The sequence below is a fragment of the Vicugna pacos genome, chromosome X (genome assembly GCF_048564905.1).
Source record: "Vicugna pacos chromosome X, VicPac4, whole genome shotgun sequence".
Lineage (NCBI taxonomy): Eukaryota > Metazoa > Chordata > Mammalia > Artiodactyla > Camelidae > Vicugna > Vicugna pacos.
In genome coordinates, this window is record NC_133023.1 from 12,126,471 (window position 1) to 12,139,770 (window position 13,300).

The window sequence follows — 13,300 nt, forward strand, 5'->3', positions numbered from 1 at the left end:
AATAAAGAATACCTTCCGGTACCGGTAGGTCGTCCCCAGAAAACTACAAGTCCCAGTAGGCTGCACGCGCAGCACAGTGTATACTCGCCCCATCTCAGAACGCCGCATTACGCTCCAATCCTGATCCGGGCCCGCGAGCCGTGGCCGCGCCGCCTGCTGGGACTTGTAGTCGGTTCGGGAGTCCAGTTTTCAGTTGGCGCAGACTCGCGAGGCCTCCGTTCGCCCTTCGGCCCTGCAGAAGCCCAGCCCAGGCTTCAATGCTCCCCACCCCCATCCCACTCCGTTCCCTCGGGGGCCAACCTCCTCCGGTCACGTGGGGAGCCATGCTCACGGCGATTGGCGGAGGGATTCAGGGGCGGGGCACGAGGCCCTGTGAGGTTCCGTGCCCCTTGTCGGGCCGCTTGTTTGGCTGCTGCCGTCACCTCATGGCGACGCGGGTAGAGGAGGCTGCGCGGGGAAGAAGCGGCAGCGCTGAGGAGGTGGTTGAGGCCGGACGGAGCGGCCGGCGACGCAGCCCGCGGCAGAAGGTCGGTCTTGGGGGGGCGCCCGCGTTGTGCCGGGCCGGTGGAATGCTCGGGCTAGCTATTTCGGGGTCCACCTCTTCACTCTCCCTGGTTACCCTTAGCCACCGGACGAACATCCGGCCCCCTTCCCTCCTGGGGGTGACGACGGTGGGAGCAGGTGGGGGGAGTGGGACCAGGATGGATGGGGTGGGAGGGGGCGATGGTTGGGGTTTGGGGGCGCGCGGCGGAGGCGGGAGGGAAAGCAGGGGGCGCAGCCTGGTGGGAGGGGGAAGGGGTGCTTGGCGTGCTTGGCGGGGGCGCGCCAGGTATGACAGCCACGTGCAGCCGGCGCCGCGGGGCCCCGGGCACCAGGTGTTGCCGATCCCAGCCCCCGCCTACCGCGGGTTTCCCTTGTTCCCAGCCCTGGGCGCCGCCGTCTAGGTGCTGCCTGGGGTCGCAGGCTCGCCCTCCTCGCGCAGGGCAGGTGTGCAGGGCGCGCTGCGGGTGCGCCTGGGCGACGCGGGCTAGGCTGTTGCGCAGTAAGATAACCACGCGGGAGCCGGGGCTGCGCTGCGCCCCCTTACCCCGCCCCCTGCTCTCCACTCCACTACGCGGGCAGGCGACCGGGACCGCTCGGCCCCCGGGACCCAGGCCCCGGAGCTCCTCTCTGGGAGCCACCGGCTTGGCTGCACGTGGGGCGGGCGATGGGGAGGCGATGCTGGAGGACCTGGATCCCGGAGAGTTGCGAGCAGCATCGCGGAGAGCCGGTTTTCCCAATCCAGCCCTCCCTTACCCTTCTCTCTCTTTATCCCTTCACCTTTCCTTTCCTTTTTTTTTTTTTTTTTACCCCCTTGGTGAGCGGAAACTTGAGCGCCTCCCCCACCTTGGCCTTTGGTCTCTCTTAATCTGGGAGTCAGGCTGGACCGTTCCCCTTGCCTTACTTGACTCACGTCAAGGAGTTTTCAATGTCTCCCTGGATACAGGAAAATCAAGACCTTCAGAATGGGAGAATTCCACTTGTTCTGGAGTCAGTGGGTGGAGTTCGAAAAAGATTGCACAACGACCAGGGTACAGGGCTTTCTGGGCCCAGGAATAGAGAAGTGAGGGGGAAAAGGGCTGGAAAGGTGGAAACCCGTCTTTCTCCTTGCAGTTGAACATACTGAAACGTTCAACTTGTTTGGACGTCCTGCTTGATCTGTCGGGGCTATTTAATATTACCTAATTAAGCATTTGAATACTGTTAAAGATCACTCCTGTGTCAGATTACGAAATAGTATTTTTCTAATGCGGTTCGTGAACTTGAAAAAGGAGAACAAAGGTTCCGTCTACCTCTGGGCAAAGTGTGAAGAGTTAGCTTTTGGGACCTATTTCTAAGGTCAGGTGTTTTCATGTCTCTCTGCATGAGGGTGTTACTACTTCTCAATTACCTCTTTCTCTCCCTCTCTTTGTACTCTAAAAGAAAGATCCAGCACTTGCAGAACTGAGAAAGAAGCTGTGGACCGAATGTACTCTAGGGATTCAACACCATCACTTTGGACACAGCACTTATTCCCTGAGGGTGGGGAGCCAATCTCAGTGTTTGATTTCATAGGACCCCCAGGGGAGGACTCTGAGAAAAAGTCACTGCAATTGAGGACATGAGTTACCTTTTTTGCCACTGGGATAAGGACAAAAAGTCTGAATTAGGAACTGAGCTTTAATCAACTATCATTTGAAACAACCAAGAGGTAATGACCCTTCGAGCAGCGCTCTGGTTAACAGCTGGATAAGAATAGTCCTGTGTGTCTCTACCATCTCATTTTTGTTGACTTACCTCAGGCACCTTTCTTTGCTCACGCTTTTCTAGGCATCTTGTTTTCTTTTGATTTCCTGTGATATGAAATTGAAATACATGGTTAAACCTTAGTTCTTGAATTTTCATTAAAAAAATTGGGTGACTGTCTTAGGTTTGCAGAAGTCAAGTTTATGTTATTTCCTTACGACCCTTCATTTTTTATTTCCTCTAAGTCACCAGCTTGAAAATATAGTCCTAATTCTAACTTGACCTCTGCCCTATTTTTCAGGAAGCAGAAATGATGTTTAACTAATCGGGTTGTTTTGAAAATACTGAAGGAATTAAAGGAAAAGCGACCGTTTTGCCACTATTGGGTTACATTATGGGACTTAAAGTGAGAAACAGTTGCAGATGGGCTGTGTTGCTGCTTCCTGGTTGTTTTAACCACCCTTCATTCACTCTTGACTTAGGGAATTGTGGCATTGTCTCACAACTACATCCATTTGAATGGTCTCTTGAGGTAACTTTTTTCTTTTAAAGTTGATACTACAGTACATTTTTATTTTTGTTTTTATTTTTATTTTTTTAACGAAGGTACTGGGGATTGAACCTAGGACCTTGTGCATGCTAAGCACACACTCTACTACTAAGATATACTCACCCCTCCCACCCCCCATTACAATACATTTCTATGGGGCTCTTGAATTTTAGACAAACTCTGCTGTTTGAGGTGATAGCCACTAGCCACTTGTGGCTATTTAAATGTTAATTAAAATTAGATGAAATTAAAAATTCCATTCCTCAGTATACTAGGCACATTTCAAGTGTTTGATAGGCAATGTGGCTAGTGACTGCTGTATTAGAGCAGATCTAGACTATTTCCATCATTGCATAAAGTTCTGTTGGACAATATTGGTCTAAAAAGATGGGATATTACATTGTCAATTATTCCAGGCACTTTTAGAATGCCAAGCTCATTCATACTAATTCCTAAATCCCTATGTAGACTTTGTTTTACAAGGTTGAGGTTTTTTTAAATTTTGTTTTAAAAACTTTTTTTTGAGCAGTTTTAAGTTTACCAGACAATGAATATAAATTGCAGAGTTCCCATCTATCCCCTCACACGTACCCCTTTCCCCTATTATTTATATCTTGCATTGGTGTGGTACATTTGTTAGAAATATTCTTATTAATTAAAGTCCATAATTTACATTAGGGTTCATTCTTGATATTTTACATTCTAAGAGTTTTGACAGATACATCAACCGCTACAGTATCATACAGAAGAGTTCACTGCCCAAAAAATTTAACTCATTCCTCCCTCTCTTCCCCCAAACTGATCTTTTTACTGACTCTATAGTTTTGCCTTTCCAGAATGTCTAAGATTGATTTTTTTCCCTTAAAGTTTTGCTTGGAGTGTTAAAAAGTATTTAACTACTATTAAATTTATTTTTAGGTCAAATAGGAAGGATGAAGATACATGGAACCTCTGCTCAGTCTTACATGTACACGGTGCCCCTTTAGTTTTTATGGCATATTTGCAGATAGATTAACTCTTTCAGTGTCATTCAGATGCTGTGGAGAAGGCTGGGCAGCTGTCATTGTCCTCATTTACAGATGATAAATTGCTCAGCAAGGTCAGGTGATTTGCCCAAGGTGTGAAGTTGAACCTGGAATCCAGTACCCTTTCATCCACACTATGGTAATAAGTAGTGGGTAGTGGGCAAATAGTATGGGTTTGCTCAAGACTCCTGGCTCTCTGCCTTTTCCTAGCTGTGCAGCCTTGGGCAGGTTTCGCAATCCTTCTCAGCTTCAGTTGCATCACTGTGAAGAGGGGATGATGCTGACACCGACCACATAGGATTGTTGTGAAGCGTAAGAGTCAATGTGACACATTCAGCACTGTGCCAGGTGTGGCGAATTTTACTTGGTGTGCAGGGGATAGTATATGAAAGATTCATTTCTCTGTCTCCCAACCTTTGTATTCCCTTTTCCCAGAATCTCTCTGTGATAGACATAACGAGGAGAAATCAGGTCAGCATGGAGCAAGAGTATGGGATGGGAAGAAACCATTTCATTACCTTTTCTCCCCATTTGTGGACTTGATGATGAATTTCCACTCTTCTGCCACAGAAATTAAGTAGTAAGAACCAAAGTGATCTTCCATTTGCAACAGTGTCATCTAATTCTTTTTAATAGGTGCTTTTGGAATACATTTTTTAAAATTGAAATATAGTTGATTAACAATGTTGTGCTAGTTTCTGGTGTACAGCATAGTGATCCAGTTCTACATATATGTACATATTCTTTTTCATTATGGGCTATTACAAGGTATTGAATATAGTTCCCTGTGCTATACAGTAGGACCTTGTTGTTTATCTGTTTTGTATATAGTAGTCTGTATCTGCTAATCCCAAACTCCTAGTTTATTCCCCACCCACCCACCCAGTGATCATTAACTCTGTCACTCTGTCAGCAAGCTTTGGTAAATTTTATTTTTATGAAGAACCAAACAGGCAAAGCAGTAACGAGAGCAGACCAGATACAGCAATCCCTCCAGCAGTACCACTTTTCATCGATCATAATATACTACGTTGATATATTATGTTACTGGTAGGTGTTGTATATGATTTGGTGTCCTCTATATTGGTCTTGACTAGAGAAGTTTTGTTTAGAAATGTGTACGCCAAATCCAGACTTTATAAAACAGTGTGTGTGATTTACCTTTGTGTGAGATTCTTCACGGAAGGAGTCACTATAATAGATTTCTTTTCAATAAATAAGCTGCTCAGATTTTACACTTTTTAGAGAGTTGTGTTTCAAAGGAAAGGATTCCGAGTTCTCACTATTTCCTGCATTGTGCTAGGCACTTAAAATTGACATTCTATCTAATATTTCCTTATCACTGCAGAGTAGGTGGTACACCTAGATATATAGATAGGGCATCTGAAGCTCAGTCCAAAAGAAAACCTTGCTTAAATAGCACAGCTCAGAGTTGGTGAAGTTGGCCTTGAGCTGGTATTTAATTGTGTAATTGATAATACAACTGACATACCCTACTCCACGCGCAGATTCTGTCACCTGGGAAGTTCTAACCCAACATCCCAAAGAAATCCCTTTGCCTCTTTCTTCCTCCCCTTCCCGCCCCCTTCCTCCTCAGTTCCTGTTTGTTTGGTTCTATTGTGATTATCAGTAACTTTAAGTTAGTATAATGAATGTAACAGTAAAGTGTATAAAGTAGAATATGAGTTTAATACAGTATTCATCAACATTGAGAATTAGCTACGGTTAAATTTTTCCCAAGTGGAGCATTTCTAGAAGAGGATAAAAATAGGTCAGATGACCCTTTAAGGGTTTGAACCTGGAGTATATTTTTATGATTGACTTTATTTACTAGTTGAAATTCTCTTGGTGCTTATAACTACTTAAATGTTCTTGAAGGAAAAGATATTTTAAATGACCAGTGTTGTCCTCTTATCATCACCCACCTCCCACTCTGCGACTGTCATGAGTAATATTGCTAAACTATCACTTTTTCATTTTTCTGTTTTTCCTTGTCTCAGGTCAAAGTAGGATGGTTTGGTGAGGAAGAGGTACAGTTGCTTAGAAACATGTTTCTTCAAGGATTTTTTGAATTGACATGTGGGCAATATTAAAAGTAAGAATGTAGGCATTTTGCATGATTTGTAAATTGTATCTTTATTCAGATATTATAAACAGTTCTGCAACATGCTAGCAATATATATTCATTGTATCTAATCTTCTTACAACTCTAGAAGGTAGGTCCTGTACATCCCTGGTTTACAGATCAGGAAACTGAGAGGTTGATCTCCCCATGGCCACCCAGGAGGTAGTAAGTGGTCTGTTGAAAGGCCGAGGTCTTTCGGCTCCAAAGGCATTACCCATATTCCATGTGTCTTGTGCTCTCTAAACACATTTCTCAAAGATAGTAAATGAGAATGTGTTCCTTGTTGAATGTGAGTAGAACTTGGTGGTACGTAAAACGAGTATTTGTTTTTGCTGAATGAAAACAAATTTTAAAGGGTGGGATTGGGCCATTGTGGGTATAGGAAAGTAGTTGTAATTCAGGAACCAGGGGAGTTTTGAGCCTTATAACTTTACTACCATTTGTTTCATTCCCTTAGGCCCTACGTTGACCTTAAGATACATCATTTTGGAGGTGTGCTGCCGTGTACCTTCCTGCAAAGCCACCTCCAAATGTAATTTGGATGAATTGAAAGTTTTAGAGGGAGCCTTTTAAACCTCTCAAAGTCTACACAACACAGTGGTAACAAAAAGCTGAAGTGGTTGGGTTCAGTAGGACAAGTAAAAAGAGAAGGGTTGATGTTTCAGATGTGCATCATGATTGGTCCATGTGGAACTGAGGAAGGATGACTTCATAAAATTGGGACAGGGATGTTGCACTTAGGTCACTCATAAAAAGTAGAGGACTATTTTCTCAGGAGTCTGTGACTTGAAGGTGCTGAATGTGTGGCTCAGCTCCTTCCCCTTGGCAAAATAGATCAGGCCCCAGCATAGTGCTGTAGCTTTGGGCATTAAAATCTTATTTCCTGGCCCTTTTGCTGCCTAGATAGGTGTTTAGGCTTATTCAGGTATCTCTCAGATTGCTGATAATCACTGAATTACAGTTTTAGAGCTAGAAGTGATTTTGTAAATCATGGAGTCCAGCGCCCTTCCTTTTAATAAAAGAAATGGCTATAGAAGTAAATGTGAAATCTCATGCCATCATCCTCTGAGTAAAAGGCAAATGATGTGTGCATACCATACAAATTATCCACTTACAGAATACAGTTCACTGGTTTTAGTATATTTGGAGTTGTGTGACCATAACCACACCTGTTGATTTTTAACATACCCTTGGAAGAACGTATTCTTTGGAATATGTAGAGAAAGATAAGAGTTCAGTGTCTGCTTTCCAAGTGCTAGGTCTGTGACTGGACAGATTACTTAAAATTACCTGATCACTGAAGCTATTTGTTCATCATACCTGCCTTTAAGATAGTTCTGAGGGTTACGTGAGGGAATATATCAAGTACTGTTGGAGAAGCTTCTGAATGAACCAGAGCAACAAAGAAAGGCCAAGGAAAAATGGTTTATACCAATTCTCCCTCACCACCCATGTGGTTATACTGTACGGTACACCACTCACAGCCCAAAGGGAAAGGCTGATTTCTTCAGTGTGGTTGAACAGGAAGGCCCCGGCTCTCTCCTCTCTGTCCTCCCACCTGGCGTGTTCCCTGGGGATAAATCTGCTCGGCTCTGGGTGCCCAGACAGGGAGCCCTTGCGGACCGTGGCTGGACTGAGCTGGCCGAGTCTCTCACTGTCCCTGTTCCACCGCAGCCAGCACAGCAGTCCTCAAACTTTGTGGTTTCAGAATCTTTCTGCACACTTAAAAATGAGAATCCCAAGGAGCTTTCATTTAGTTGGGTTATATGTAATAATGTTTCCTATATTTTAGAAGTCAAAACAATTTTCAGATGATTATTCAGTTGAAAAGATCAGCTGGTGGTGTACTAGTTGTCTGTTGCTGTATAACTATCATCCCAAAACTTAGTGCTTGAAGCAGCATTTATGATCTCAGTTTCTGTCTGTCAGAACTGGCTTAGCTGGGTCCTCTGCTTCCACCTCTGGTGGGCTGCAGTCATCCGAAGGGTTGTCTGGGAAGGGTCAACTTCCTAGCTCGCTCGGGTGGTTGTTGGCAGGATTCAATTCCTTGCAAGTTGTTGGACTGGGGCCTTGGTTCCTCATGAGCTCTTGTTGGCTGGAGGACTCCCTTGGTCCCTTGCCACGGGGGCCTTTCCATGGACACCTCACAGCGTGGCTGCTGCTGCACCAGAGCAGCGAGGAGAGAGTGCCTGCGCAATGGTGGAGGAGGGGCAGTCCTTCGTCACATCATCAAAGAAGTAATGTCCTCTCACTTTTGCCAAATTCTCTCTTCCTTAGAAGTTACTAGGTCTTGGCCACACTCAAGGGGAGGTGATTATACAAGGTTGTGGATACCTCGAGGATCGAGGATTGTTGGGGGCCTTGTCAGAAGCTGCCTTCTACACATTCATGTAAATACTGTTGTTTTTAAAATTAAAAGTAGCTAATTTTCCAGAATAAGAGTTGAGGAGAAGAGTGGCATTGTTTTACGTTTTTGCAGATTTCTTTAATGATTGACTTAGTAGGAGACAGCTGAGTTCTCTCTCTGCTGCTGCTTCAGTCTGCGGCAGTGTGCCAGTTTAGGTGATGTGTGTGAACAGTCTAGCCTCACACACATGTGTAGCTGGAACAGGGAAGAATATTTTAATAGCCTTTTTAGATGATGGTGGAAATTCTTCGATACTACACCAAAACTTGGCAAGTAGTTGTTCTCACAGGTTAGTTGCCAGTGTGGGATCTGAAACCCCATTGAATGTTTCGTAGTTTGAAAACTCCGGGTCTGTTTTGCACTTTGAATGGATGTTTTCTCCCATGCATCATTTTGTAACATCATCCGTTAGTCATTTGGAAAGTACTGATTTACTGAATTGTGCTGCTCTTCCAACTGTTAGCACGTTTTGTTTTACAATATCAAAATCTTGTTAATATCACCACTGATCTCCACAGAAAAGTCTTTTTAAGTATTGGGAAGCTCATGGTGGCAGATAGTTTTTAAAAACTCTAAATTTTGCTTGAAAACTCACTATTTTATCTTTGACAACAAACACTTTGAGTTGTTTGCCTTGAAGTGACAGGCTCACTTCACATATTTTGGAGAAAATGTCTGCCAGATACCCAAGTCTGAATACACATGCATAGACTGTCCATCAAAGAAACAATGACTACAAAAAGGTGATCCTTGAAAATGCTGCCAGTTGGGCTCATAATTCCAAGAGCTGCGTTAGTGCTTTTTCTCAAGATCCCCAGCATACTTTGTTGTTTAGCAGAAGTGCTCTGTGTCCTCACACAGAATAAAAAAAGATGTGTACTCAAGGGTTGAGATTTAATACAAATTAATAATTTTTTATTGCTTCCCCAAGGGCATTTTTAGGTGAACTTTCCCCACCCCCACCTTGAGTACATGGTGTAGTGATGAAACCCATGACTCCTGATATATTTTGGTGCCACTGCCTTGATTTGTTCTAAGGAGTCAGAAGTGTTACTCATGATAACGTTTGCACCATCAGTGTAGGTGTCAACACCTACACACCTATACACCAAAAGAGACAAATGCCATTTCAGTGTTACTATGACATAGTTTTTGAGCCTGCTGACTACCTGGAAGGGTCCACAGAGTGTACTGGAGAACCTCTGCCCTTTGATTTTATCAGAAGTGGGGTCTACTTTTTCTTGTTTCGTCTTCCCCGGTACTGTTTTGCCAGAAGAGAATAGGCTTATTTTTCCTGGGCCTTTTCCTAAGACTTGTTTTGAGGAATATGGCATCCCAATTACTACTCAATTGCTTTATCTTGCTAATGGAGCGATTCAGTAATCCTAGCAACCAGAATATTTTTACAGTTAATTCCTGATGACCTGTATAAAGTTAAGTTTTATTTGCTAAAGGCTTGAACATTTGAAATCATGATTCATTGTGTTTCTTTGTGCGGTAAAATACACATAACATAACATTTACCGTTTTAACCATTTTTAGGTGTGCAGTTGATTGGCATTGAGACATTCACAGTGCTGTGCAAGCTGTCCCACCATTCATCTCCAGAACTTTGTCACCTTCCCAGACTGAAACTCTGTCCTCCATCCACCCTGCCCCCAGCCCCTGGCAGCCACCATTCTGTTTTCTGTCTCTATGAAGTTGACTGCTCCAGGTATTTGATATTAGTGGAATCATACAATGTGTGTCCTTTTGTGTCTGGCTTTTTTTCACTTAACTTGATGTCTACCAGGTTCATCTGTGTTGTAGCATGTGTCAGAATTTTCTTCCTTTTTAAGGCTGTATAATGTCCTAATGTATGTATATACAGGCACACCTTAGAGATAGCACAGGTTGGGTTCCAGACCACCGCAATAAAGCAAATAACCCAATAAAGTGAGTCACGTGGATTTTTTGGTTTCCTCGTGCATGTAAAAGTTATGTTTACACGATACTGTAGTCTCTTAAGTGTGTAGTGGCATTATGTCTAAAAAATAATGTACATACCTTGATTAAATAACACTTTATTGCTAAAAAATGCTAATCATTATCTGACAATGCAGGGTCACCACGCACACCTTCGATTTGTAAAAAAATAAATAAATAAATAAAAAAACCCAAAACAATATCTGCGAAGTGCAACAAAGTGAAGCATGATAAAACGAGGTCTGCCTGTATGCACCACATTTCCTTCATCAGCTTATCCATCGATGGACATTTGGATATTTCAGTGTTTCTTAACTTTAGATGTCACTCTTGAGGACCTTCCCCATAGAAGCATTATGTCCATACAAGGCTGAGTGCATGTAGGGCTCAGATAATGGCTTTCTTCTCCCTCCCTCCCTTCCTGCTTTGCTTCCTTGTTTATCTGTATAATGGAAAAATATTCTCACTATCTTAGAATTGTAAGGCTAAATTAAATAATGTATTTTTAAATATCTGGCGCATAGCAGTTAGTAAATGTTAGGTTTTTTCCTCCCTCCCTTCACTCAGAACTTTTCCTCATACATACTCTGTTAACGTAACCCTCTTTTGTGTATCCCATGTATCTCAAACAGTAGGCTTTACTATTTACCATCTGATTGTACTTGGAAAGAGTTCATTATCCATGACTGAATTTTTTAAACTGGTAAAGCAATTTGGCAGATATCCTAGCTATGGTTATAAATTGAGGCCAAGTTTAAATGAGATATTTCAATTTTCAGAATTGTTTTAAGAAGGAAATAAGCCAGAACGGCTACAAAAATTCATGCTTAGGGAAAAGAATTGGAAAAAAAAATAGAGATATATACATATGTATACGTATAACCAAATCACTTTGCTGTACACCTGAAACTAGCACAATATTGTTAATCAACTATACTTCAATTAAAAAAAAATCATGTTTAGTAGATCCTACTCCCACAATAATCCAGTAGAGGATGTAGTGTAAAGATTGGGGGGGGAGAGATTCAGAGGTCCATAGAGCAGGGAGAAGAGAGAAGATGACATGAACTGCTTCGAGACAAACTCCTGCAGGTCTTCAGGCTCGAAGGTTGGTATGTGGTGGAATAGTGGAAAAAATATAATAATATTTTTTATAATACTGTACATGGCGAACAGTTTTAGGAATATATAGAAAAATTTTCTTTGTATACTGGCTTCTGTACCAATACATTTTTGTTTATACTGATGTGTTCATCCTGGACCAGATGTTTCTTTTTCCCTACTTAATTATACCTTGGAGATCTGTCCGTAGTGACATGGCTCTGCCTTATTCTTTGAAATAGCTGCCTTGTTTTACCTTGTGTGGATGACCATTATTTATTTAACCAGTTCCTTACTGGTAGACATCCCGGTAGTTGTGCGTGGTAACAAGCGGTGGTTTGCTGAATAGCCTTTGCCCTTGAGTGAGAATATCTGTGGGATAAACTACAGTGGAGTCGCTGGTGAAAATGAAAGTGCATTCAGACGTTGAGAAATGTTGCTAAATACCTCTGCAAAACCAACACCCTGCCAATAGACTTCCCAGGACTGTACTGAAGGACCTGTTTGCCCACATGAAGGGTTTTTTAAAAATCATTCTTCTAAATCTGGTTGGTAAAAGATAGTGTATTACTTTGATTTGCATTTTATTTGTATTTCTTCAATTATGAAGGAGGTTGAACACACTTTGGTATCTTGGGCATTTTTAGTTCTTTAACTATGATCTACTTATTCACAAACCCTTGAAAATTGAGTCTCTGACTCATTTGAAACCCTTATGAACGTAGTCTTTTGGCTAGTCCAAAGTTATCAATTGTTATTTAGTAAATTGATCTCTTCTTTAAAAAGTAAAATAGCTTCTCACTTGTCTGATTTCCTGAGAAAGGCCTTTTCCACTTGCTAAGGTTATGAAAAAATTTTTACTTAGAACTTCTAATTCTTCGTTGGTTTCATTTTTCATGTTTCAATCTTGATATATCCGGAGGGGTGAGACAGCATATCACTTTTTACCCCCATAAGGCTTGGGAGATATCTCAGATTGTTTAGTTCCTTTACCAATTTGATATGACACTGTTTTTAATATAGTAAATTCCCATGTATGGGTCTGTGTGGCCTGTTTCTGAAGACAGTGCTATATAATTAGGAAGTCTCAGACAAGTATTCCATATCTGAAATAAAAATGAGATCTCACCTTTAGGAGTTTATATTTTGAGATATTAAGAAATTATTGTCTTAAAGAATATAGGCGTATCATAGAAACAAGTACAGCAGAACTTAATTATATCATTTTATCTGTTAAAAATAAAAACCCTTTCATTTCGTTCCTTTGTTCTAACACAGTAAGACAGACTATTTAAGGAGGCATTGAGTTATGGAATACATATTTTAAAACTTTGGTCCAAAATGGTTAAAACACAATTTTGAGGTGAATGATAAAGTGTTAGCTGTGTGAAAAACTTTGCTATCCAGAATGATTTAAAATAGCCTTAGTATATAGACCATTTTAAGTGATGTTTAAAGCTGAAGCCACTTTTCTAGTTTAACAAGCACGTGAACCCACCAACTCCATCCATCCATTTTAAAAAAATAATACAAAAACATACGAAAATGGTAGGTTTGTAAAATTTGTATTTGGAAATGTGAAAGCCCCTCAAAATACTGGAAATGTTTAGGAGAGAGGTTCACATTTCCAAAATTATTCAAGGCCAATAGCAGACATGCTGAGAGCGGAGAGCGTCTTTGGTGTCCTGGGTACTAATCGTCCCGGCGCTGGCCCGCACGGGCCCGGGCAAGCACGCACCCTTGTCTTCACATTCCTGTTTGGCAGTTGATGACTCTTAGGGTAAGTTATTAGAAACACAGGGTTGAAGGGCTTTTTAGAGATAATTTAGCTTATCCGAAGACACAAAAAAGTAAAACAAAAC

The 13,300-nt window shown here is 42.1% G+C and overlaps 1 protein-coding gene across 5 annotated transcripts in view; it reads left to right on the top strand.

Annotated features, from left to right (window-relative positions):
- The first annotated feature begins 323 nt into the window (after positions 1-323).
- Positions 324-13,300, top strand: part of TXLNG (taxilin gamma) — a 46,584-nt gene continuing 33,607 nt past the window's right edge. For 3 of the 5 annotated variants that reach the window (XM_072956669.1, XM_015251025.3, XM_072956670.1), the window contains exon 1: positions 374-527. In XM_072956669.1, the coding sequence (XP_072812770.1) occupies positions 426-527 (102 nt within the window). In that variant the 5' untranslated portion in view covers positions 374-425. Of the gene's footprint in view, positions 528-9,914; positions 10,087-13,300 lie in introns of all 5 variants that reach the window. The other 2 variants (XM_072956671.1, XM_015251024.3) reach the window with 2 other exon arrangements.